Source organism: Solea solea, chromosome 7 (assembly GCF_958295425.1).
Source record: "Solea solea chromosome 7, fSolSol10.1, whole genome shotgun sequence".
Classification (NCBI taxonomy): domain Eukaryota; kingdom Metazoa; phylum Chordata; class Actinopteri; order Pleuronectiformes; family Soleidae; genus Solea; species Solea solea.
In genome coordinates this window covers 3542830-3560924 of record NC_081140.1, presented here as the reverse complement: position 1 = coordinate 3560924, position 18095 = coordinate 3542830, and the positions used below count along the sequence as shown (strand labels likewise).

At 40.5% G+C, this 18095-nt stretch overlaps 1 protein-coding gene across 4 annotated transcripts in view; it reads right to left on the bottom strand.

Annotated features, from left to right (window-relative positions):
* LOC131462323 (unconventional myosin-Ic-like) overlaps positions 1 to 18095 on the bottom strand; it is an 85821-nt gene that overhangs the window by 24702 nt on the left and 43024 nt on the right. For 2 of the 4 annotated variants that reach the window (XM_058633407.1, XM_058633410.1), the window contains 2 exons: positions 1186 to 1341; positions 989 to 1104 (listed from right to left, as the gene is read on the bottom strand). In XM_058633407.1, coding sequence (XP_058489390.1) covers positions 989 to 1104; positions 1186 to 1341 — 272 coding nt within the window. Of the gene's footprint in view, positions 1 to 988; positions 1105 to 1185; positions 1342 to 12849; positions 13035 to 13878; positions 14076 to 18095 lie in introns of those variants that run through there. The other 2 variants (XM_058633409.1, XM_058633408.1) reach the window with 2 other exon arrangements.

The window sequence follows — 18095 nt, the reverse complement described above, 5'->3', positions numbered from 1 at the left end:
AGCGAGAGTGGAGGGAGAGTTTGTGAGAGATTCTCAGATGGTTCGATGAACACTCGTTTGTTTCTGTATCTGACTAATGGGAAGATTTCTCAGGGAATTCCCTGACCATTCCTGTGGCAACCGTTCAAACAAATACACGGGATCATGAGCTCACGTCTGACTGAGAAGAACATTCACATTAACTAGAGCATTTTAAGAAGTCAGTCAGCTCCATGACAATGAAGCATAGGCCTCTATTTACACACACACACACACACACACACTGCGACAACACCTTGAGTACAGGTGTAACACACTTTATGTGGCAGGAAAAGCTTTGTTGTGTGAGCATCCCTAGAGACAGGAGCAGAGGTGGGCCTGTCTATTGCACGTCCGCGTTGTCCACAGAAGACAAACCATTTATTGTAATATAAATAACTATGGTTAAAGATTTATGTGCCTTCTGTTCAGTTGATGCTATACGCCTAATACAGATTTGATAACTCACCTTTAGAAGAAGAAAGAAATACATTTGTTGACATTACACATAGTCAGTCAGTCAGTAATCGCTATTAGGTGGATCGAGTAGAGGTGGGTCCATCACTGTTTTGAATTTGTTTTGGATTTGTGGTATGACTGCGTCCCTACTGCCTGTCTGATTTAATCTGATTTAAATGTCTGTTCCCCGCTGGTATGAAAAGATCAAACATAAATGATGTAAACATGGTCACACTTGTCCTGTGAGTGCTGAAGTTTTAAGTTTGTTCAAATGCAAACATATTACAAAATAAAAAAATAACCTTTTTTTTTTAATCTTTGAGAAGATTTGTTTAGTATTTAACTTTAGGACACGTTCAGGCACTGCTTATGCACTGGTTTTAAAAGTGTCTGTTTAATATCGGTTTAGCACCAACCCTAATATTAACACCAAAAGAGGAAAATAACATATCATATAAATTTATACACAAAAGAACGATGAATTATTATTGACCAAAGATTGTTTACTCACATATGTGGCGAGACCTCGTAGAAGTTGACCCCGCGGTATCGCTCCATGTGGTTCTTGGTGTAGATCTCCAGATCTTTGTATGGGTTAACGGACACCAGCACTGAACCAATGTAAGTCTGATGGAAAGTCAACATATGATCACATTACTCCACCTCTTTACTCTCATAGAGACGTGGACCTCAGAAACCACTACTTACATAGATGAGGTTCTCTTTGAAGCGCTTGCGAAGGTTCTCGATGAAGGCGGCTTCACTAGTGAAGTTCTCCAACAGGACAAAGTCCTGCACGCCCACTCGGTCTCTGGCTGTCAGGGCCGACTCCATCATAGCCCGCAGCCCGTCGCTAGCCACCACCTAGACGAGGATTCAGAGAGTAGGTGGGGTAAGAGACTGAAAACAGTAACATCATCTACTGAGCGTTAAATAAACATCATCAACCAAACTATGCAAGTGTCACGCAAACACAAATTGGAGTAAGTAAGAAAAAGTGAGTCCACTCATAATCAGTCCTCATTACTGAAGAAGGGATGAGGGGACCACAGGGAACCAGGAATCACAACACCTGTGCAAACCGTGTGGTACACAGAGGGGCAACTACAAGGCAAAGAATGGAATTCAATCTTTGTTATAAAATCAGCAAAAATATCACATACTGTTGTTAACTATTTGATCGCATGTTGCAGCTGAACAACGTGGACAAACTTTACAACTGTCACTGTCTCAGTTCTATACGGATTGAATCAGAATCAGAATAGAATGTGTGTACATAATATGTGTTTGGGTGCATTTAAATAGAATAAAATAAAATTAGAAAATAAAACCAAAGATATAAAACATGTATACAGTAACACAAACTCTTTTCATATGGTTTGCAGTGGTTTTTGTATTGTGTAATATTTAAAATGACGAAGCATTACCACATAACGCCATCAAAAATAGTAACTACTATACAAAGATGAGAACTTCTTGATGTGATTTGTTAAGTCAAACATCAACTTGTATAGAGTATATTGAAGCCTGAATATTGTTCTGTATTTAAAACAGACTGCAGAGCACTCAAGACAAAAAGTCCTTTGATGTGGAATTATCACGGAAATGTCTTTTATGTGTTTGAATGAATTCTCTGGGGCCAAATGTCGTTTAGTCAAGGAGGTGGAGGAAGAAAATGAAGATAATAAAACATTATGTGCAACCAGAGTTCTAGGTCAGCTCATCTGCTAAACAACAACAACAACAAAGTTTGCATTACAGACTGTTAATAAGGTGGTTAGGGAGAGTGGAGGCGTGGGCCGACAGCCTCTATACGTGCAGTAGCGATACTTCTACGATATCTGCAGAAGCCTCGTCTGTGTTGATTCACTCGGCAATATATTACTCCTTTCATTTGTTTAGTTTAATAGGAGCTGGGAGAACAATTACAAAAGCAAAAGTCCTGGGGGACACTTCAGAAAAGACAAAATAAGGAAAATGGCCATGATTATGGCGGAGCGCAGGATTGTCTTTAAGCTGAGACAGCAACTTTCTAAATTTTAGATAGATTTGATTATTTAAAATCTAAAGAAAAGCCTGAGGCAACACAATGTCTACTTCAAAAATGTTAATGAAACAACATTTGCAGTTTGCAGGTGGCGCCCCCTACACTGTGCCGTGTAGAAAACATCTCAGGTGGGAGCTCTTTGTCATGCCAGTAACGTTGGAGGCCATCAGGAAAGTCAAGGTTAACTTTCTTCCACCTTTCAATGTCCCATGTTTGGTGCTCTGGTGCAAACTCCAAACGGGCAATTTTTTGCCGTTGAAGGAGACGAGGCCTTTGAATACGTTTTTTGTTCTTAAAACCCTTCTCTCGCAGATGCCGTCTAATGGTTATGGGACTGCAGTTCCACCAGTGGCAAGCTTAATTTGGGCCGAGGATCGTCCCATGTCTTGACGGACAGCCATTTGGATCCTCCGGCTCAGGGCCAGTGACATTGTTTTGGGTCTACCACTAGACCTTTTTGTTCCATAACACTCAGGATCTTTTAAGAAGTTTAAAATGACTGTCTTACTGTGTCCAACCTCAGCAGCAATGGTACGCTGCGAGAGGCCTTGCTGATGCAGCTCAACAATCCGACCACGTTCTTTCTATCGTTTAATGGTTGTTTGCAATAAATTGCTTACTCCAAATTTTTTTTGTCTCACTCCCATTTCTTCATTTTGCATTTGAAGCACTAATTAGAACCTTTTTAAGATACAACAGTGCAAAATAGGAATTCTTGCAATTTTTCAACTGGTCTTAAAATTTGGATCAGGAGTTTATATATGTATATATATATATATATATATACATATACCGTATATATATATACATATATATATACATATATATACTGTATATATATATATACATATATATATATACACATACATATATATATATATATATACACATACATATATACATATATATATACATATATGTATGTTGGATAACTCTTTACTGTCAATTGATCTCTTCTGTTTTTCCCTTTCGGCAGCATTAACATAAGCAGTCTGCACTGATTATGTGAGACAGAAAACAGGCTGCATTATGTGCCTTTGTCTCTCAGTATATTAGTTGCATACATCACATGACCGACCTACTCCCTCCCTCTCTCTGTCTATTTCTGTCCCTCCAGTGCAGAACAGGGAAACAGCACAGAAACATGAGGCGCGTTGAATATGGCGCCTTAATTAATCACTAAATAAAAATAATTGTGAAAATATGTCCGTCACAATTCTCCTGGGCCTAAGAGTCATGTCTTTAGGTGGATTGTTTTAAGGGTCATGTCCACAACTACATTGTGATTGTGAGGTTTAAGGCCCAACAATCAGCTGTAAATAGCTGTAATCCAATAAAGCACAACACTTTTGGGAAGAATTACAATTAGCATACACAAATAATCCTTTTCTGTCCCATATGTTCTCATCACATCTTTTAAGACTGGAAGAACCCCCCCCCCCCCCCCCCCCGACCCTGCAAACTTTTTCATCCCACAATGGAGCACATTCAGGCTGACGCCAAGAAGCACTGTTTGAAGTCTCAAAAGCCCTCCACAGACTTCACATTCATCCAAACACACAACAAAACTGTTTGTACATCATCCAACACTTTCTTTAAAACAGCTTTAAACTCATCTAACCACCTGCAACAACCAAAGACTTAGCCCAACTAATGTCGAGGGGAAAACTAAACCCCCAGTGAAACCCAGCTGAAACATATGATACACAAACACACAGCACAGCTCGTGGAAGGAAGTCTGACTGTGACACTTACATTATGAAGCTCACTGATGCATTTATCCAGGAAGCCGTTTTCTGCAATAGAGGCTTGAGTTTTACGCATAAGATTGCGAATGTCACCCACATCCATGTTTCAGATGCACAGAGCTGGACAGCAGAAGCACAACCAACACAACTTTTACTGGATGGTGTGAGTTAGTGGTTAGTTAGGGACAGTCAGCCCAGACACACACACACACACACACACAAAGTACAGCAGGTGTTGTTGTTGTGTTATGCAGCATAGAAGTCCTCATCCCTCAGGAGGAGATTAGATGGAGGACGATAGAGAGGAGAAATCATGAGGGAGGAGGGCAAATATTAATTAGTGCTGTGTGAGACAAGAGGCAAAAAGGACAGAGGGGGACAACAGTGAAGAAGAGAGAGGAGATGATAGATGGCAGCTTATCATCTTTCTAACCTCAACTGGAAAGTTAACTATACTCCCTAAAATTCCACACAGAAACACCCACAACAAAACAAAACCAAATCCACTCAATCACTATCCACTGCAGAACAAAAACACACACATATGGAATCACATCTTGATCCAATTTTCACCGGTATGCAGAAATATACAGGATGTTATCAAAGATGAGGTGCACTGTTCCATTATGGTGCTTCACAACATCCAATGCACAAGATAGGTGAAGATGAGAGGGCAGGCAGCGTGGAGTGGGTGGAGACAAGTGTCAGGGCTGATGTTTCACAGAAGGACAAAGGGAAGGTCTACACGACACTAGTGAGACCTGCTATGATGAACGGCTTAGAGACAGTGGCACTGGCTAAAAGACAGGAGGTGGAGCTGGAGGTGGCAGAGCTGAAGATGCTGAGATGTTTGTTGGGAGTGACCAGGATGGACACATGAGCATATACGCTGTGTTTCCTTGCTCCACCCTGACCGCACCACACTCTTTTACTCTGGTACCCCAAGGGAAGGGTGCCAAAGAAGATTGTGGCGACCCCTAAAGGGAAAAGCTGAACGAAGAAGCAGAAGTCACATAGGAACACAGCATGGGCCACTGGTGTCTACTTAAGGTTGACTAATTCATTCTTTTAGCAGATTAATCAGCTCCGATATGACCCTTTACATTGTATCGGCATCAGCTATAATAGTTCCCCATGGCTATGCTGGCTGCGTCCGTCATGTGGAGCCACAGATCACTGCTCTGTGTGAATGCTCCACAAGTATTTGCACAAGTCTGCGATAGGTTAGTGCCAAGCCTAACAACAATCCAGAGTCAGTGTCTATATTTACTCATTTAAAATGAGAATGAATAAAAACAAAAATGACTGTTAAAAGAGCAGCTATCAAACTCAAACTGTACTTGACTGTTCATTTGGATCTTCTATACTTTAATTGATGTATAGCTCATGGACTTAAGTGTGTGGTGCAAGGGTGTTTTCTTACACAGCGTGTAATATAGGTGCAAGGCAAAAGAGGGTTGTATTTAGTCTCGGTGTGTTTTGGGGTGAAATATAAATTAAACAAATCAGAGTTTTGCTCGTCATTCCCTTTCAAAGCCAGGTGCGCCTGTTTCTGGCACATTGCTATTTCAAGGGTGAATGCAGGAAACTGGAGAAGGGAACAATACTCTGCTCCAGTGCCTTCACCTTGTGTGGACCCTGCACCTCCACCGTCTACCGATCCTCTGTCCCATCAACAAATCTACTCAAGCTGAGTGTACGTGCACTGCAAACACAAATATACACTATCTAATGCAGCGTTTAAATAAGCATGAAAACACGTCACGTCGTTGAATTTAAACGGTGAAGCATGTGACTAGTACTGTTCTCCCTACGTGTGTGTGTGTGTGGGTTTCCGTCAGGTTCCTCCCACAATGCAAACACATGCAGAGATTAACTGGACATTCTAAATTGACCTTAGGTGTGAATGTGAGAGTGAATGATTGTTCATCTCTATACGTTTGCCCTGCAATGGACTGGCGACCTGACCAGAGTGTACCCTGCCTTTTGCCCTATGTCAGCTGGGATTTGATCCAGCAGCCCCTAGACCATATGCAGGATAAAGTGGTAGACAATGAATGAATGAATGAATGAATGAATGAATGAATGAATGAATGAAAGAAAACCAGGTTATTATTGGTCAATGGTGCAGTGTCGTTCTGCTGCCTTTCCATCCTAGCATCAACCTCCGCCTGTGTTTCTTTGGTCTCAAAAAACAAATGCAGGAAAACAGAACTGACACCAAACACTTAAAACATCAGCAGACACTCACTTATGTTTATGTATGTGCCTTCATTTACTGACCTAAAGACACATGTGGCCTGGTGGCTGACAAGGAAGTTGCTAAAGTTGGCACACACCTTCTTTACTGGTGGAATTCTCTCTTCATCTTTCTCCAGGTCATAAAATGTGTGTTGTTGAGCAATTGTCGTCTCATAAGGAAACAATCATAGCACAAATCCAAAGTCGGGACGCATTTATTTCAGCTCATCAGAGGCCAAGTCTTTTACTGTCAAATTTACACTGCCTGGCCCGGCCTAAAGAAAAGGGTCACATGTTTGGAGCGCCTTTAGCTTTGATTACTCACTCATTCACTGTAGCATTGTTTCCATAAGCTACTGCAATGTCACAAGATTTATTTCCATCCAGTGTTGCATTGATTTTTCACCAAGATCTTGTATTGATGGTGGGAGAGTCGGGCCACTGAGTAAAGCCTTCTCCAGCACATCCCAAAGATTCTCAATGGGGTTAAGGTCTGGACTCTGTGGTGAAAATGATGTCTCATGCTCCCTGAACCACTCCTTCACAATTTGAGCCTGATGAATCCTGGCATTGTCATCTTGGAATATGCCCATGTCATCAGGGAAGAAAAAATGCATTGATGGAATAATCTGGTCATTCATTATATTCAGGTAGTCAGATGACCTCATTCTTTGGGCACATGATGTTGCTGAACCTAGACCTGACCAACTGCAGCAACCCCTTACCTATTTGCTTAGTTAAATCCAGGTGGCCACTTCAGTGTAGTTACATAATACAATATGTACAAGTCCCATATGAAACACAATCACTGAAGTCAGAAGCCCGACACTTATTTCTGCCTCTCCTAAATAAACCAAGAATTAACCTGGAATATCAGCAAGACAAATAAAAACAATCAAAGAAAACTCTCATGTTGCGTCAGTGACTTTCTCATGCTGCACAAAGGAAGTGATTTATTTAAGGTCAAGGACAGATGTAGGCAACTTTGCGCTAGTAAAATGTGAAATGGCTGCAAAAAGGTTGGAGTACGACAACAACACAATGGACAACAGTGGAGGACATGCAGCAGCTCCTTTTTCCTGCTCGGTCAAGCTTTGTATGAGAACAGAAACACCAGCTGACTGTCGTGGGTGGAGCACTTCTAGCTCCTCCCTGACTGTACCCTACCATATAAGGGAAGGATGCCTAAAATGGAATGGATGGGGTTGGTTATTATAGTATCATTTCTAATAGAAAGGCTAATAAATACGTAACCGCAAGGGAAGAGTGCCAAAGAATAGAACGGCTGGGTTATTTTGGTTCCTAATCCTAATGGAAACCCAAAAAAACATGTACCACACTTGCTTGACAGAACCTGTTTTCAGATTAAGGACGCAAAGACCAAACAGGCAAAATAATACAATCATTGGCAAGAGAAAATAAGTATTAAGTTTTGCTTTAAAGCAAGGTACAGTATACATGTGAGAAGAATGTAACGTTAGAAAGAGACCGGAGCAAAATGTTGTGTAATACTGTTGTTATGTGTGGTAACTTTATCCCATACATCCCTGCTCCTCTCACCCTTGGACATCAAGATCTCTGCTGACCTATTGTTTCACACATCTGTTCAGATAGCAAAGAGACTGCAGCTGTGTGTGTGTGTGTGTGTGTGTGTGTTCCTAAGAGTTGAGTGTGTGTTTATAATGTGACATTTTCTTGCTGTACCTGTCATTCAAACAGTGTGAACACTTTTTCTTTCATGGTTACTATCCAGTTCTATTTCTGCTGTCGTTCTACCTGGAAACAAATGACTTCCTCCAAAGAAAATGATTTTTCCTGGGAATGAATGGCCAGAGAGTGGGTGCAGTAAAATAGACTTTCATTTACACTAAAGTGTCATGGTTTATTACTAGACCCCTCCAAATATTATGGTGCTCCACAGGAAAGAAACCAGAGCCTTATTTCCTCACCTCTCCCCTCCTCTTGCCTCACTATACATTCGAGCTCTCGTTGACTTTCCCTCCTCCCTGCCGTATTTCTCCATTACTTCATTGTTTTCCAGGAGTGCTTTCGGTGTTTGGCTTTCCTGTGCAAAACGCCGCACACCGGACCTCCACCCAGTCTCAGGAACACATCGAGTATGTGCCTCCCTGGTTTCTCCCCAGTTCCTACATGTCGTCACGTTTTCCGAATCCTGTGCAGCAAACAAGCCTTTCTGGAGCCAGGTTAGCAGGAGCAGAGCTGAACGGGCAGAACCCACTGCTGAGTATTAACGAGTATTAATGATTATCACTGATGAGTGTATCAGTCCTCTCCCCCACTGCTCCCCATCGCTTCATTGTTTGTTATATATAACTAAAAATATATATTTCATTAACGTACTGGAAGCACGCTACTTAAGGCCAAGCAGGTCCCATCTATCTCCAAAGGTGTATGATCACGTTATTGGAGGTCAGTACAGAGTTAGTGGCCTTAACAACAGATTGTTGGAACTACAGAGCAACATGACTCTCTATGGCTTCTCTCTTCATTTTACACTTCAGTTTCCAATTGACTGGTTATTGTTGAATTCATATTGTTAATAAATGATTTAAATGTGACGGGCCTTAATGTGGTACACTGCAAACAAATGATGGACATTATATCAGTCATGACTAGTAATGATTAGTCGATTAGACGATTTTTAGTCGAAATTTCCAAAACTTCAGACGACCAAGAACGTCTTTGGTTGATTACAGCCCAACTCGAAGGTCTTGTCAAAATTATTCAGTTTTAATGATTTGAAACTTGTTTAAATTATTAAAAAAATACTCAAACCAATGAATCGATTATCAAAATAGTTGACGGTTAATTTAGTAATTAATAATCGATGAATCGAATAATCATTGTGAAGTCTGACAGTCTTACCCTGTCTGAGAAGTGCAGCATTCACATGCACATGCACTCTGACTCAAAACAGAAGCAGGGAAACAAACATGCTGACTTCATGCTCAGTAATAACTTAATTGATCATAGCAAATGTGCATGACAGCATGTGCAAAGGAGAGCACAAGGCAAACAGTGCTGCAAATAGCACTGCACAAGTTGTGATCTTTAATGTTATCATGGAAGGAAGTGTAAAGACATTGTTTTTTTTTGGAAACATGAACTTAATAAACTTAAAAATGTGTGTATACTCAAAGAAGTGCATGAAGTGTATGACGTGGTTTTCGGCTCATTTTGTGGTTTTAAATCTTACTTCCAGTCCTTCACACGTGCATGTTTTTCATTTGTGTGGGCTTTGTCCTCCTTTGTGTCCCTGCATCTGTCAAATGAAATACTGAACTGAGAGACGCAGCTAAAGGGGGAGAAAGTGGAAGGATTTGATCATCCAGCCAGCCTGTGAACAATAGAAGCTCTCTCCTTGACCTTTACATCGCTCCAGGTGCACTTGCACAGCTCAGATGTCACGCTGTTTATGTAAACCTCAGCTAACCTGCTTTCATTGCACGATGGTGGTTAATGATGTTAATGATGACAGTATAAGGACTTCAGACTCATCTAACCTGCACAACCAGAAACCATAACCATGACAGGTGTTTCCGCTTCAGTGGCCGCCTGGTTTTGGGTTTTGTTGCATCACCATTGCAGTTGCATTTCAAACTAGTGTGTTTTCATGAGATCAGTAATTATAAGACAGTTGTAGTAAATCTTTAAGAATATGTCTAATACTGTATCTCTCTCTAATCTAAATCCGAGATTTCAGCTGTGTCACAAAGGATTTCAAACACCAAATGTTTGAACTTCCTGATGCATATTTTATACAGTGAGTATGAGGTGGTTCTGTTTTTCCTTGTGTTTGCAGTGAGAGAGAATGCCCGTGTCTCAGTCAGGACCTCAAACAACCTCACTTCCATAAATCTGAACTATCCCTTTAAGAGCTACACTAATGCAAAGACACTGAATTATAATCGGTACAAAGTCTCGACCTGATGAATGAAATTATTCTTTTCATCTTTCTATGACACAGGCCTCATACAGGCCTCATACAGGCCTATATGCTGTAGGGTCAGGGGTGGTTAACCACTCAGAGACTCAGGTGTTACTGCAAAGAGCCACATCATACACACAGGCACACATGAACATCCCCCCATCCCTTCCTCTCACTCTCTCTCCGTCTCTCTGAGAGAGAAAATCTTTGTATTTTAGTTTTTTCCTGCCATTTTCAGAGCAAACTTGACACAAATTGATTATTCAATCAATATTCTAAGGCGAACATGTGTACACATATACATGAAAAACAAAACAACAAATACATCATTTGATATGAACGCAAGAGCCGCATGAAACTAGGCAAAGAGCCGCATGAGGCTCGGGAGCCACGGGTTGGCCAGGCCTGTGCTTGGTATTTGTGTATGTAAACAATCAAGGTTCAATATGCAAAGAGGAAAACAGAGAACTGTTGCAGCCAGAGGTTTGTCAGAGGAAACACTTTGTGAAACTTCTAGAATGATAACCAAATGAGCATGGCGTGTGCGGTCAAGATGAAAAAAAATGAAAGCTTTGCTATTTGTTTTTCTGCATTTTTTACTTGTACGAATTAGTTGTCTGGCACTAATTTCTGCTCTTCTCTCATTCATTCATTCATTCATTCATTCATTCACTCATTCTCTGCTCTGGCTGGAAGAAATCAGTCACTTCAAGGGTGTTTGTCAATCTCTGATCAGTTAAAAAAGATGCAATGCAAATCCTGAAGGTGGGATGAAACTTGGATACAACTGATACTGAAGATACAATGACCTGATATATATATATATATATATGTATATGTATATATATATTTACATATATATATACATATATATACCAGCTGAGTCTCCTGCAAGCCTCAGAGATGAACCTGCATACCTGACGACATGGGGACCAGAACAACATGAATGTTCTACTTCAGAGTGACCATGAAGTCCTAGCCAAGTAGCTTCTAACTTCCCATGCATTCCACTCAGCTGTGGGTGTGTCACTCTATAGATTATTCATTATGGAGGAGATTCAAAGCCCTTCGAGGCAAATTGTATTTGTGATGTTGGGCTATAGAAATAAAATGGACTTGACTTGACACAAGTACCACACTTTTATTCAGACTTTACTTTACTCAGTATGTTTCCATGCCCAGTTAAATCTATCTATGAAGTACAGACAAAACATGGTTATCATTGGCACCAATGACAACCATGTTTTGAATAACTTCAAAGTATTACATTCTTTAAATTGCACAAATTTGGTCTCCTCGTCCAAAAATGCACCAGGCTGGATTTCACCATGTTTTTCTTTGGGTTGTCTTCTGTGTTCTGGCCTTTTCTATTATTTCCTCATCAAAGCCTGGGGGAGGAAACTGTGGAACATGTGCAGAGCATCTCTGCAAGTTTGGGTCCAGTTCAAAGTACACATGCATCTGTCAGTCAAACTTTGAGCAGACACACTTACATGTTTACGCATATTTTAAAGGTTCAGTTGTAGTCAGACGAACATAATGATTTGATTTAACACCATGTAAACAGAGTCAAAGTCGAAAGCAACGGCTGCTTCTCTAACAAATGATACTGTTCTAACACCTCAACGTACAAAAGGCAGATTTATTCCCAATAACATAATCGCACTCTCATCATCCTCCTCTTCCTCACATATGCTTCAGACATTGGTATAGAGCAAGAGATAAGGTGACTATAATTATTATTATTTAATTTATTATAATTGTTTTGTTATTTGTTTCATTTTCTACACTCCAGTCAAAATTCCTCATACCCTGGGATATACAGTAATATTACAATCTCATTGTGTTCCACAGTTTGAGAACCATGGGTTTAAATGATCTGATTGATGAAATAAACAATATTGAGAATTGTCCCTTATTTCTTAAAAGTAAGGATTGCTACAAACACTATGCTAACAGCTGGAAGACGAACATGTGTGTTGTAGGTAGCAGAAATCTCCAGGAAAATAATAGAGCAGAAGAAGAAGATGAAAGTATCTTCATCTGAGTCTGTGGTTCCCACTGATGCTGAAGCCCATTAACACCTGCATGTGTTGGAAAGTCCTTTGACCTGGGAGTGAGTGCACACTGGTGAAAACCCCATTAAACAGGTAATAAAACAGGTTTGTTGACCAGTGGTAATCAGGTACAAGAGAGACTTTAACCACACAGCTGAATTTGACCTTGGTTTCACTCAGACTTGTTGGTCAACAACACTGAAACTCAGTTAACTCAGCGCTGAATTTCCACTTCACCTTTTATCTATAACCTTCAAACCACATGCATTAACCATAAGACTGTCATGAGTAAGTCAGCCAGTCTGAAATCATTCAGCAACTCTAACTTACCCGGCCCCAACGATACTCCATGGCAAACAATCTTGGAGGTTTTTCAAGCCATTAGGTTTTGTATTCCAGGTACAATAAAGTGATTCACTGAGCCGTTCAGAAGCCGTCTCTCTTGTCACACTTCATCGTGTCTTAGTCCCACTGCAGTCTAGAGAGTGAATGGAGTAGAAAAAGAGGGAGGCGAGCCCTACACAAGCTACCTAATGAAGTCAAGTCAGATGCCTCGCAGGCAGTAATGACAGCTGTGATAGGAATCTCTGAGTGCATTGTACTATCCTGACACGTCTGTCGGTCCGTCCTCCTTCTTCCACACACATGTCCCAACCCTCGCACACACAGTTTCTTAGAGAAGCTTATAAAATTGAGCAGATCTTTATGGACACATAATGTGTAGTTCTCTACAGGTTGTGCTGAACAATGAGTACAGTGTTTACTCTCAGTAAGAGTAAGGGCATGGATGTCATCACTGTCAATGATACTTCAGCACACACTTCACTATTAACATGCTAACTATTAGTCGTGGTGAATGCCAAAGAATGCTGCCCTGCCACACAACACCAGCATGTGTCTGCCTCGCCCTGGGCTGGTGCGCACACGCACACACACACACACACACAACAGTGGGGATCCACCCTCATGCAAATCAAAAAGATAGAAATACAAATAGATCTACCATCAGTGTGACAAATACAGAGTTGAGATGAAGAATGGAGGCTGAGATCCAAAAGGAGACAAAAACAGATCTGTGAAGGAATGCGATGGAGATGAAGAACAAACCTCCCTCCGTTACCTGCCAGTTTTACCTGTGCCCTTGACATTCAAGAGTACACGCTTTTCAATAGCCACACAGTTTATTCCCAATAACAGCTTGTAAAAAAACATCATCTCTCTTTCACACTCTTGAATGCAAACCCCCATGTGGAGACCACATTCCTGACTAACACTAAACCACAACAATACAGTTCTGATTCCCCCCCCCTTCCATGTCCTGACACTGGGTTTTTCTTCACATGTCGCCGTGCGTCTTACCAAAGGTCTGTACTTCATGGTTCCTGCTCCAGTGGCTTGGACAGGGATCTTCGTGTTCCACCACGTCGATAGTGCAACTATAAGAATATGGTCTCCAGCCACGGCCACTATTTAGCCTAGAGTTTGTTTTTAGAAGCTCTCCCCTCTGTTCTAAGAGCCAGCTGCCATAGCTTCTCCTCTTACTGCTGCTCACACACTCGCTTAATACACACCTCAGTCTCTCTCTCTCTCTCCCACTCATTCACCCACTTTTCTTCTCCCCCACCCCCCAGAGGAAACAGTCCCCATGTAGAGTGACATATAACCCACCCTCCTTCCTTCTGTCCCTCTCTCTGTACTTTCATGCTGTCAAGCTCTCCTACATCCAACAGGCACTTAGTGTATGCCTAAAAAAACACAGTTCCTCTTTTCTTGCTCTCCCACAGCCATAAGGAGGGAGAAGGTATAAAAGAAGCTCAGGCATCTCTCGTGCTAACCACACCTGGATAGAAAAAAACTGTGATGTCCAGATACCAGAGCATTATGAGATGTTTTAGCAAGGAAACTCCAACTAGTAAAACTAACAGTGCTTCGATCTAAGTTTATGACATATTTATTCAAACTTTGTTTATATTTCCTAATTCCCAACCCTCCCAGAATGATGACTAAGTTACCAGCATCTGGCATTCATGTGTGATTTTGCATGGTTTACTCTCCAGTCATCATGCCGGGCAGTGAGAAGTGCTTGGAAGTGCAGACTCACGTTGCTAAATTGAACAAAAACTCATCAACTTGTACGTATTAGGGCTGCACAAACTACATGTGAGCTACTTTCTAAATGACAACAATTCTTCTGCAAGGCGAGGACAAACGTTTCTCAAACGCAGCCTTGACGCCGCCTTCGCTCTCTCAACACACGGAGCGCCGTTACATCACGTCATTCAGTGGAGGCAGAAGGTCGTCTGCAGTGGAGTTTACAAGCAGCGGCGCTGAACATAAAAATAAAGAAATAAAGAGAAATAAATACAAAATGGATGGAGATGAAAACCCAGGGGGTGCACCTTGTATCATATCTTTAAAAAAAACATATTTATAGTAAATAGTTTTTCTTTTCAACCTGTAGAGGGCAGTAAAATCACAAAAGTGGCCAAGTATGAATTTGCAAGTGTGGTGATAGTAAACTTGAATGAAAGTAAATGAGTTTAATGACTCTTGGTTTTAAACTTAGAACAGAATAAAATGTCACGTATTTGTTTTGTGCAATAAATGATATAGAAGCAACACGGAGGTGCTTGAGTATTTGATGGTTCCATTATAAAAAATACATCAGTTACTGTGACTATTTGTAATATATTATAAAGACAGAAATCAAATGTTTGATGTCATGATTTATAAAACAAATCTTACTCCTCCAGTTACGACCTCATTTGTGGTGCATGGATCATCCATCACAGAGTGGCAGCAGTAAGTTTTACTCTGGTACCCCCAAAGGCAGGGGGCTGAAAATGGTTGGGGCTGGTTATTTTGTTACTATTCCTAATTGCAAAAAATGCAAAACAATGCATACTGTACCAGACCAAACCAGTTCACTCGGTGAAAACATGGCTTTACACATTTAAACACACCCACAGCTACATGTATACAATCATGCACGCATGTATGCACAAAGACCTGCCGTCATTAGTCCAATATCATTACAGAGAGTATGATTACTCCAGACCAGTGCTGGGCCACGTGCACGCACGCACGCACACACACACACACACACACATACTGGTGTTTGCCCCTCAGGGGGCCCACCAGTTCTTTGGTCATTTATGGGATCCACCCTTTCCAGTGGTTCTACACTGCTGTAAAAAATCAGGTAAGATGAAAAAAAAATCCCAATCACAAAAATCACTTCAATGTACCAAGATTCTAAACTTTTGTCTCCATGCCAGTTTTTTGGTCACTTGTGGGCCCAGTTTCTAACATACAGTACTTGTGAGGTCCAGTGTCACACACACATACACTTCTCTTGTTTTTATATCTTTGTGGGGTGTTAGGTTACTATCTGGGGCCCATTAATGGTTTCTACTGCACATAGACTCTGACTGCATTAAGGATCTATATTTCAAAATTAAATACTCTTCTTCCTTCATTCCATCTCATTTCCCTTTACACGTGCAAATTTAGATGCCTTGTTAGCTCATTAACTACTGCATGTGCTATCATCTTACAACATCAACAGGAAGACAGGGTAGTAGCATGGTAATCAAATAATGATCGTTAGCACCAGCACTTAATAAGACTTGAGACAGATATGCTATATGCTAACAATAAAATAAAATGCTTTCAACAAGTTATCCTGAAGGCACATGTATTTATTTTGCGAACAAGTCAGTCATCTGACTACTTTTTACACAAAACGAAAATAAGTTTTTTTGTCCGTATATAAAAAACATAAAACATGCTTGAGACAAAATTGAGACTCTAATGCTGCAACTAATGATTACAGGAAAACAAAACAATCATTACTGCAAAGTTAACCAGATAAACAAACAAGGTAGAAAAAGGAGTATTCTAATGCTGATTTCATCTCTGTGGTGTTGTGGACTGGAATCAGTGTTTCTAGATTGACATGTTTACATGACATATTTATTCCGATCGGGCTTTTATTCCAATTGCTTGTGTCCATGTAAACATAGTTTATGAAGAACAACATCCTTTGAGTCCTCTTTTTGTTACAATCAGCAGTCTTACTAAGTCCGTTACACTGGACCTTTAAATTTAACAAAAACCAAGGATTGTTTATAGCCAAACTCAAACACGGAAGTCTACAACGTACTGTCATTCATATTTGGTAGAGAAATTTTTAATATGTGCTCAGGATGACCCATCTGCTTGGTGTCCGGTTGCAAACATTCAGGTCTTCAGTGACAATCAATCAAAAAATTAAACCATGAAACTTAAGTCCACACAACATGAAGATGTTTTTAATACTGACCTGTCACAGAGGCTCATCAGTGACCAATACATGCTGCAGCTATGCATTCCTTCACAGGTAAGAGATAGTTCTATGACTCCATCCTCTAAAAATAAGTGCTGTGAAGCATCCTGTCAGTCTTTAGCATGGAATGAATGCAGGTTTGCTGTACCAATAAATAATGTGGACCACAAAGGTCAGTGTATCAAATATGAATAATTTGTGTACACATCTGCCCGTGTATTGTTTCACAAAAAACATAAAACATGCTTGAGACAAAATTGAGACTCTAATGCTGCAACTAATGATTACAGGAAAACAAAACAATCATTACTGCAAAGTTAACCAGATAATCAAACATTTGACTTTGCCAAACATGTACTTGTTTAATGTGTTGTTGACTGCTAAAACCACAGCAGCTACTTTAAACTACAGTACATTTCAAAACATTTAAACAAAGTATAGGACCCAAACTGAAAATGTGTGTCCATACCTCTGATCGTTGAACTGCTTTCATTATAATTTTCTTCTCATGGTAGTTATTCTATTTTTGATGAAATATTTGACTGCTTTCCAGTCTCTATTTTGTAGCGCTTGCGGTTCTGAAGCAATGCAGCGCTCACAGTCCGCTTTACCTGGAACATCTTGCCTCACAATGAACTTCTTCAGATGTTTTTCTACTGCAGCAATTTCCTCTGGTGTCCAACGTCTCACAGGAGCTTGCTTACCTAAGTAGGCAGAAAGAGATCACATTTTGATTAAATTGACAATTTGCAGAGCTGTGATCTGTAGCTCACAAGGCCACTAACTGCGCAAAACTAGCTTCCACTCTTTGTTGAAAGTAAATTCTTCCAAATTTGTTTGCTGATCGTAAACTTTTAAGTGTGACAAATTAACTCAGGAAATCAGAAAGGGGGCAAATACTTTTTCACATATATATTTTCGAACCATTGTCACACATTGGGTCTTATTCCCTTTCTGGGTAGGAAGCTATGTTAGGTGTATTAAGAATTCAGAGACATGCTTTTATTCAATGATATAACCATCAACATTATTTTTTTAAGGCAACCAATAGACCATTTTCACTAAAAACAAGGTAAAAGACGTTAAAAGCAATTGAGTGGCACTGGCCCAAAAGAGGATGCAAGTCCCAAAGCTTACCTCTCTTTCTTGCAGACACACTATGGTTTTGGACTTGCGATGTGGAGGTACATTCTTGCAGGGATGACGTGCTGACCTCATCTTCTGACCCCTGTTGTCCTGGCATAGTGAC